Source organism: Cariama cristata, unplaced genomic scaffold (assembly GCF_000690535.1).
Source record: "Cariama cristata isolate BGI_N322 unplaced genomic scaffold, ASM69053v1 scaffold26976, whole genome shotgun sequence".
Taxonomy (NCBI): domain Eukaryota; kingdom Metazoa; phylum Chordata; class Aves; order Cariamiformes; family Cariamidae; genus Cariama; species Cariama cristata.
This window is the reverse complement of record NW_009624236.1, coordinates 29,367-38,821: the sequence shown is the minus strand read 5'-3', so window position 1 is coordinate 38,821 and position 9,455 is coordinate 29,367. Positions and strand designations below refer to the sequence as shown.

At 43.9% G+C, this 9,455-nt stretch overlaps 1 protein-coding gene across 1 annotated transcript in view; it reads left to right on the top strand.

Moving 5' to 3' along the window:
- Positions 1-3,281: 3,281 nt before the first annotated feature.
- CASR (calcium-sensing receptor) overlaps positions 3,282-9,455 on the top strand; it is a gene marked incomplete at its 5' end in the record, with an annotated part of 31,757 nt that continues 25,583 nt past the window's right edge. Inside the window, 2 exons of the mRNA XM_009703104.1 lie at positions 3,282-3,588; positions 6,545-7,426. Of these exons, the coding sequence (XP_009701406.1) occupies positions 3,282-3,588; positions 6,545-7,426 (1,189 nt within the window). The remainder of the gene's footprint in view (positions 3,589-6,544; positions 7,427-9,455) is intronic.

Genomic DNA, 9,455 nt, shown 5'->3' with positions numbered 1-9,455 from the left:
CAGAGCATTCCAGTGACTAATCATATTACTCACAGTGGCAGCATAGCACAGGGGGTCAGCTGGATCGGTGTAACCTGCTGCCAGGTTCAAAGGCTGCTGTGACCTATCACACATGTACACACCAAGCCAAGAGGAACTTATCTGCGGCCCCTTGCTGGGGTCTTACAATACAATGGGAGAGAATTTATCTACACAATTTCCACTCACAGAGATTGAAGGAATCATGAAATCTTGCTTCATTTAGACCAGTTCAGTGGCACTGCCTTCATCTCACCATATCCATGTTACAGTACTGATATAACACTGTATCAGTTAACAAAATGAGACCTTGTGTGAAGCTCTGTCAGGTATTAGAGAAGACAGAGTGAGGTGTGTTTGTCTCCATCCCACCTGATCATCCTCCTGATCTGCTGATGCTGCTATCAGCGGAGGTGCAACTTAAGAGAACTGCAGGTCTTCTGCCCAGGCTAGTTTGAGGTAAATTATCAAAAACATTTCAAAGACATTTTGGAGTCTAGCTTCCAGAAAACACCCCCTACCCCCCTTTCTCCTCCAAAATAAAAACAATCCAAACCCAAGTACCTGAAGTACAGGCCTTATGCTGTAAAAAAACATTCATCGGGAGCATATGTCAGAAAGGACAATAAAAGCAACTGTGTATTATAGGCCTTAGTCTGCATTTACTGAATGAAATGGCAAATATTTTCTTTGAAGTCAAAGGGAAGACAGTCCGGTTCTCACTGCTTTTGAAGATACCACCTGAAGATACCACCTTGTGGCATTTTAAAAAAATTAAGCCAAATTGCTGTCAAGCAGGCAAAATAATTGTGTCGTACCCCACCTGTATAATTTAATGTGTGCAGGCTTAAATTTACTTTTACACATACTCAAATATGTGAAGCTTTTCACAGTAGTATAGTGGTACCTTTGAACTTCCCAGCTTCTCAGTAGTCTTCCCTTTAAATATAGAAAATGCTTTTAGATTTTTCTCTTTTACATGACAAGCCTGAATATAGTTCCTTGCTTCAAATCTTACTTTAATTTTAATTAAAAATAACTGTAAACACGTTTACCTTTTTAAAAAGAGGTGTCGCAAAACTTCCTTGCTGCCATTCGTCCCAGTGTGCATTACTGACCATGTGAGGCAACGTGATGTGCCTGCCATGTCTTTTTTCTGTACACAGCGCTCACTGCTTTGTTTACTCTGAGACTTGCCCTTTTATTTCAGGGCTCTCCGATTGCATCTTGCTCCATAATGGTTTGGAACTAGAGCAAAAAAATAATCCAAATGATGAAATTACTGTTAACAGTAACCCACACTCTTGTATTTTAAAGGGTGTCCATTTTCTAAAGAGTGATCTTAAAAAAGCTAGCTGTCCCTTTGGTCAGAAGTTATAGCTGAGGATTTTTATTGGCCTCAAACTTTTTGACTTGAAGAGATCTGTACTGAACCTGTGCTGTCTGGTCTTTGAAGTACAACCGCAGAGCAGAACCTCATATAGAAGTCGGCCAAAGATGTCTGGAGCAGGTGAAATTAAGTTGAACAAATGAAGTTTTTAAGACTTAAAAATAAACCTTAGATGTCATATCTTTAGAAATTCTGAACCCAGATGAATCAGATAAAACTCTGGCATGGAAATAATGTGGCTATGTTCATTCATCTTTGAGGAAGTCAAGTATAGCTGACATCAACTTTGGAAGCAATTCATTTAATCCCGCAATTAAAAAATGTTCAGGTCGTGTATCTCAGAGATTGAAAGTTTGTGATTTCCTGAAGCTTAGCTTTAGAAATCTTCACCTTTGTAATGGAAACATCTCTGAAAGCTTTTCAAAATGGCACTCATGTGAAACCTAAAATTTACCATTTCATATAGAATTTGTTCTTGGGCAGGCTATTTCCCCAGGCTCTTCCAGTTCTGGGGCACATCAATTTTCCCAATGGATCTCAATCATAACAGCTTTGACACTTTCCTGTTTTCAGCTGCAACTCAACACAAAACTGCAAACTAACTGCTATCCTGACCCATACTGCATTACAAGGAAGGACAAGTTTCAGTTCATTAAAGATTCTGCCATTCCAGGTGAATTACCCTAAAATACAATAGCTTTACAGGCACACAACTGGTTGCTTGTGCAGCTTTACAAGAGAGGACACAGCAAGTAAAACTTGAGAATAACACATGTCAAAGCTACTTTCTTCCTGCTGCCTTCCACGAAGAAGCTTCTCTCTTTTTTGGATAAGTAGTCACTCGCCCTGGATCAGCTTCTTTCACTGCCAGCCCATGCAATGCTCTAAACAGGGACTCCCAGGTCCCGCAGCACACTTGCCACCACTCCCCAGCTCTGGGTTAGCTCCATGCACAGCTGAGAGAGAGTCAGAAGACTCAGCTTCTCCATTTTGGAGAATAGAGGTTTCAGAAAACACAGTTTCAATTTCACAGGCCAGCTCTGATGGCATCTTCTGAGTTTGCGTCTACAGCAAATGTATGAGAGCACTATAATAATGAGAAAAGTTATTCCTTCAATGAAAGTACTGAAGTACCTAATTAACAAGTTAGCCAGTTACACTGGGATTTACATTTACAGCATGTCTCTGTTCTCTGGTATAAACAGGTTGACTGTGCTCTCTCTCACAATGTGAAGTGTGCGATATGAGGCCAAATTTCCCTGAGCAGAGCTCCCAGCCACCTGTGCATCCAGCAGCATGCCACTGCTGTGTCTCGGCTTGCTCTGCCTGCCTAAAGCCACAAGGAGCTGACACACTGAGTATCCCTGAGCCCAAGGCCCCGCCAGCATCGTGCTCAGCACAGGCTTAGCAGACACTGCCATCTGCATTCAGAAACATGTCAGAGGAGCCTGGAAGGAAACCTGGTAGGTGTAGCTTTGTGTCAGACCGTTTGCTCAGGAATCACGAGATCCAGGTTTAGGGTCCTGAGCAGAAGGGCCAGACCAGAGCCAACACCCTAAGCATGCTATCTTTCAACTTTCCCAGATTTAGGGGACTTAGAAAAGTTCATCTCATCCTCATAACCTCTGAAGTGAGCTCCCAAACTGGAGAGTTGAAAACCAGAACAAAACCTTGTAGCTTATGCACACCTTTTCTGTAACTGCTGAAGACAAAAGCCAAACTTTCCAAATTTAGTAGAATGCAAGAAATAGCATAAGTTGCTTTTGCCTTCTGTATCTGGAATTCTTCACTCTGTCTTTGTCTCAGTCCTGGGTCTACTCTCCTCTGCTTCCCTCCTTCTCACTCTATTTTATTTTTCTTTTTACTCCCCCAGGTATAATTTCCGAGGCTTCCGCTGGCTCCAGGCTATGATCTTTGCCATAGAAGAAATAAACAGTAGCCCAACTCTCCTTCCCAACATGACCCTGGGATACAGGATATTTGACACTTGCAATACAGTCTCTAAAGCCCTGGAGGCCACACTGAGTTTTGTGGCCCAGAACAAGATAGACTCCTTGAACCTGGACGAATTCTGCAACTGCTCAGAACATATCCCTTCCACCATTGCAGTCGTGGGGGCAACCGGCTCTGGCATCTCTACCGCTGTGGCCAATCTGCTGGGACTCTTTTACATACCTCAGGTACGCTTTCACCTCTCTTGTTTAGGTTACAGAAGTGGCCTGCCTCTCTGCTCTGCAGAGATTAAACAAAGATTGTTTAATCTTTGCCATTTCCAATAGAACCTCAAGGAGAGAAACTACAAAATGTAGGAGTTTTCTTAAGGTAGAAATATGTCTTGCTAGCAATTTCCAGCCCCCGAACATAAAGGTTACCAAGCAGCCAATAACAACATTCAGCCAACAGCAACTTAGCCTAGGAGGACTAGAGTCCTCTAGAGTGATTTAGTCTGTGAAAACAGGTATTTTAGGTCAGCCATTGGCAGTTGCCAGCCTTGACGGGTTAATTGTGGTGTTACTTCACCATGGTCACTGTCTAGTCATGCCCAGCTCCCACAGAGCCCACTTAAGGCCGAGCTCAGTCATTGCCAGCTACTCCTAGGTCTCTCAGCATCTCTGATCATTCGAGTAGGTGACCTGTAAAGTTGTTGCTTGTGCTGATCAGGTCCTGTGAAGGTTTCTTCTGGGCTGACCTGCCTTTCTTTTACCCTAGGGCCTCCAAAACAGGGTTTGTGAAAGCATGAGGATATGTCCCTCCTTGTCCTGGGGTCATCTGTGTGGCAGTGTAATTGTGCCAGCTCCTGTGTTGCAGTATCCTTCTTGCTGTCTGCTGACTCTACTGAGGCCAGTGCCGGCATCCGTGGTCCCATCCTGTTGTTTAACAAGCTTGTGGCTCTGCCAAGACGCTAAGCAAAGTATGAGGCTGGCATATTATAGCTTAACATTATTGCTCTTGATTTTAGATTTCCACACTGAAGACAACTTTGGAAAAAGTGCTTGGCCTTATCCATTTATGTGTTGCCTTGTATAGCCTAACATTTTCAATTCCTCTTCTAAAATGAATACAAGTGCCAGAGCTCACAAGAGTCCTTGTAACAAGATTGTGTCACGCTGCACTCTCAGTCTGCCCTGAAAGGATATATCTTTACTTCAGCCAGGGCTTCACTTCCCATCTGCACCACGAATGAAGAAGGATGGATTCTTGATTGCCTGGTGCACAGTAATATATCTTGTCTATTTAATGTTATCAGTCTGACTCCCTCGCAGGAGTCTGAAAAAATGGACATTTGGTCTCTGAGCAGGGCAAGAATGGTTTAAACTAAGACAAATATCTGCTATCTAGGTATTGCCCAGAGTGGCATTGGAAGGTGGCGTGTAATAAACATCGTGATGGCATTTTAAGGGGTATTGTTGATTTACACATCACATTACAAGGTGAACAAGGGCAGCCGAGAAGGATTGGTGCATTGGACTGAACATAAGAGATGTTTGCAGTTCTCAGACTTTCTCTTTGAACAGGGAATGGTGTTTGTGCTACGAGGCAGTAGTCTTATCTAGAGGTTGCAGAAATGGGTAGATGTCAGGGGGTTCAGTTCTGGAACAAAATCTCAGCCAGGTGGTTGAAGTCTGACAACTGAAAGCAGGCTTTTAAACTGGGAGTTGTTGGGCAGCATTAGAATACACATTATCACTGCCATTTATAGCAAGGCCATTAGCAAATCCATGCTTATTAGACCCTGCCTTTCAGTACAAGTTGGAGATATATTTTACAATTAATGTAAGGCTCATTACTCATTCTGTTGACATAGAAACAGAAAATGTTGTGACTTCTATTCTGTTTCTCAGTATCTCACCTCAGCATACCCTTACAGCGCATGTGGGAGTGGGGTGCCTTGCAGGAGTGGGGTACCTTGCCTGTACCTCCTGGCAATAGGTGGTAGGAGATGGGAGTAGCACTGGGCAGGAGCCTGTCCAGGGGAGAGTATGGCTCTGTGAAAGGAGGCTTTGCTCCTGTGGCCCTTGAAACTGCACTAGGAGACCTCCTTTTCTTTCTTCTTGCAGAAACATTAAATGCCAGAGTTTAAGGAGGAGATAAGGTTTTCTGTAAATTTCTACTTTGTACAAAATGAACTGTTTATAGAAGACTTTTTCAAATGAGAGTCGGTCCTGAAGAGCTCAGATACCAATCTCAAAATGCAAAGATAAGTGAGTTTTAAAAGTTCTCCAGATCTTTAAACTATTCTTTTCTGGGTTTTCTGGTTTTCTTCCTACTTGTAGAAAATCCAAATTATATCTTAAGAGTATATGGCACTTTTTCTGATTAAAAAAAAATCTTTCTTGGTAGCTTTAGAAAAGGAAATAAAATTCCATTTTAACTGTAAAACGCCGTGGCTTGTGAAGCATGGAATGCCTACTGGCTTCTCTGCCGATTCTGGCCTGCAGTCAGGAAATGCTGCTAAGGTAGTATTGACCAGCATTACCCTAACACTCCACAGGGTGAAGGCAACCGATATACACCACATTCTTCTTCCTTCAACTGGCAGGGATTGTATATGACATGCATATGGTACCTGATGGAGCCTGTTTAACAATGGGGACAGAGGTGAGAGGCAAGAAGAGACAGACAGAGTAAGTTCAGTATGGTACTAGTAGCCTGCTGTCTCATGTCTGGTTCAGGACAGAAGCAGCCTGCATTTAGTCTGAATTATGTGCATTGCCCTCATTTATCTAAAAGATACATCCACCTTGTTTCTGGATTTGGCAGGAAGTGCAGCGAGGTGTGTGTAGGCCACCCGTGGCTCACCTCTTTGCCATTCTTCCAAGCTACTGTCAGTGTCTCTCTCCCTCAGATCCTTGACCTTACAGGTGGACACAAGGACTCCAGCCTCTCAGGTCTAAGCAGCTGCTCCTGTATGTGTGCCTCTGTAAGACAGTCACAGCTACAAGAACATGCAGACTCTCAGAGTGGATTATGTGCAACCACAGGCTAAGAGTACGTGGCTGCCAGTGTGGTGCTCAGCCCTCTCTTCATCCCATCTGAGATTACACAGGTTCACAGTGATGCTAGATAAATGCAGGCAATTTATTCCCAGGCAGTTCACTTTATGGTGTGTTTTGCTTGTTTACTGTGCTCTCCCAGGTCAGCTATGCCTCATCCAGTCGTCTCTTGAGCAATAAGAACCAGTTCAAGTCTTTCCTCCGCACAATCCCCAATGATGAGCATCAGGCCACAGCCATGGCAGACATCATCGAGTACTTTCGCTGGAACTGGGTGGGAACAATTGCAGCCGACGATGACTATGGCCGGCCAGGGATTGAAAAGTTTCGGGAGGAGGCAGAGGAGAGAGACATCTGCATAGATTTTAGCGAGCTCATCTCCCAGTACTCAGATGAAGAGGAGATCCAGCAGGTGGTGGAGGTCATCCAGAACTCCACAGCAAGGGTGATTGTTGTTTTCTCCAGTGGCCCAGACCTGGAGCCTCTCATCAAAGAGATCGTCAGGCGAAACATCACCGGCAAGATCTGGCTGGCGAGCGAGGCCTGGGCCAGCTCTTCCCTGATAGCCATGCCAGAGTTCTTCCGTGTCATCGGCAGCACCATCGGCTTTGCACTGAAGGCAGGACAGATCCCAGGCTTTCGTGAGTTCCTGCAGAAGGTGCATCCCAAGAAGTCCACTAACAATGGCTTTGCCAAGGAATTCTGGGAGGAGACGTTTAACTGCTACCTCCCTGATGGGTCCAAGAATTCCCCAGCTTCAACTTCCTTCCACAAGGGCCATGAAGAGGGACTGGGAGCTGGAAATGGAACGGCTGCCTTCCGACCTCCATGCACAGGGGATGAGAACATCACCAGTGTGGAGACACCATACATGGACTACACACACTTGCGGATATCCTATAATGTGTATTTGGCAGTATATTCTATTGCCCATGCCTTGCAGGATATATATACCTGTACCCCTGGGAAAGGACTCTTCACTAACGGATCCTGTGCGGACATTAAGAAGGTTGAGGCATGGCAGGTAAGTCCTTCATTTGTGTGCCTGTGCAGTATACTTGCAGAAAAAAGACAAGCTGTCCTGGATGCCTTTTAGGGTGCCTTTCATAATCCTGCGTCTCAGACATAGCATAAGGCTCACGGGACGTAGCATGCCGCGGTGTGTGAGTTAGGGGCCTGCTCCCACCCCACAGGGAATGTAAGGTAAGTTGTGTTAGGTTTGCCTGTGGTGAAAGGCGCTTAAACTAAGTTAAATTTTCTTGCATTTGCTACGGGCCAAAAGTGCACACACAGACAATTACCGCAGCCTGGCTGACGCAAGGTAACTTGATCATATATTGAGCCTTACATAAACAAGAGGGCCTGGAGAGAGGACATAAACAAGGAAAACAGTTTTTAGGGTTCATTTTCTTTGGCAAGCTCTATGTCTTTTGCAACCCCATAGCAATTTTCCATACAGGCTGTATTTTTTCCCCACAGTTTTAAGCTTATATACGATCAAACTAAAGCAGGTTGAGTAATGAAGGAAAATAACAGGTGGCTGTTGGGCAAATAATAGATAGCTGCTTTGATTTGGCAGCGGTATTTGTTGACTGATAAAATGATACTAACGACTTAGTCACATTTCCCCACTTATTCAATGTGTTCTGCCCACCATCACATAGATCGTATTCTGGCATTTTGTCTTCTGATTATTTATGAATAGTCTATACCTTACCATATGTTTGATTGTGCTATCCAATGTGATATTCAGTATGTTTTTAATATTTACTGCATTCTTAAATAACAGAATTAGCTTGTAAGGCTATCAAATGAAGATATGCTGAACATGTAGCAAATTCTGTTTGCCTTGTTCTGATCATCACAGAAAACCTAGGCCCAAACGTAACTGAAATTAGAACACAAGTGAATATAAGGAGGATCACATCCCTATTTGCATCTGTAATTTCCTGTATTTGGGATAGTCTGACCAAAATAAAGGCTATTTGTGCCACAAACTTTGCAGATGTTGGGTCAGTATTCATATGTGGGAACTGCAGTTCCTGTCTAGTCTCAGCCAACTCAAAACCACCAGTCAGATCAAAGTAAAAGGCTTTGTCTTGGCATTTATGGGAAACATGCATTGCTCTAGGTACCTGATTTGGATTTACTGAAAGCACTTTACTCCGAGTTCATCAGTGCAGGGTTTGACCCTGATTTAAGGGTATCAGTCCTGAGACTGCTGACTCTCTCTGAGGTTTCTGTCTTTCAAAGATGTTCTGCTTTTCAGGAGCATACTGGCAGAAGTGGGCAAGTCACAGACAGATTTAGCTTTCACTGTGTCGGTAAAAATGATCCAGAATAAATATATTTTTAATTTGTTCCCTTATGCCTCGTCAACTTGGAAAGTAAAGCAAGATTCATACCATAGCTAAGTAAAATAATGTGGTGTTTGTTGAGGATTCCACAATCGGGAAGAATGTCCTCTCATTTCTGTGTTGCTTGTGTAGTGCTGAAGGATGCCTGTATCAAAATGTAAAGCATCCTGCTGACCTAGGCTTTTGGGTATGCATACTTGCCTTAAAGGAGGGAATCGGCATCAAGAAAGATTATGTGGGGGATAACACAACATGGCAGGAACAGTGGGTGCTACAAAGGAACAAGCTATATTTGAAATGACCACCATTACGTGGTGTTGGCTGTCAAGCATACTTGATATTTGTGCATTTTTTCACTTCATTGCAAAATCAAACACACGAATGGCAAGCAAATGCCAAATTTGTGTGCACACCTACTTCATATCAGGCATTGTGGCTCATTACCCTTGGGAAGCTTTCCTCAGCCCTGGGGGTAATGAGTTCACCTCACAAACGTGCATCCTCCAGCATCTCCAGAGGGTGGTTTTCTGACAACCAGACAGAAGAAAATCTTTCTACTAAAGTCTACCTCATTTGCAGCGGTACTTCTGCTGGTGGTCAACACCTGCTCGCTCTTCTCACAATCAGCTCCAGCATTTCTTGATAGGAGGTGACTGGAGAGAGCGAGGATGGGGTTAGGAAGCCTCCACACCTGAG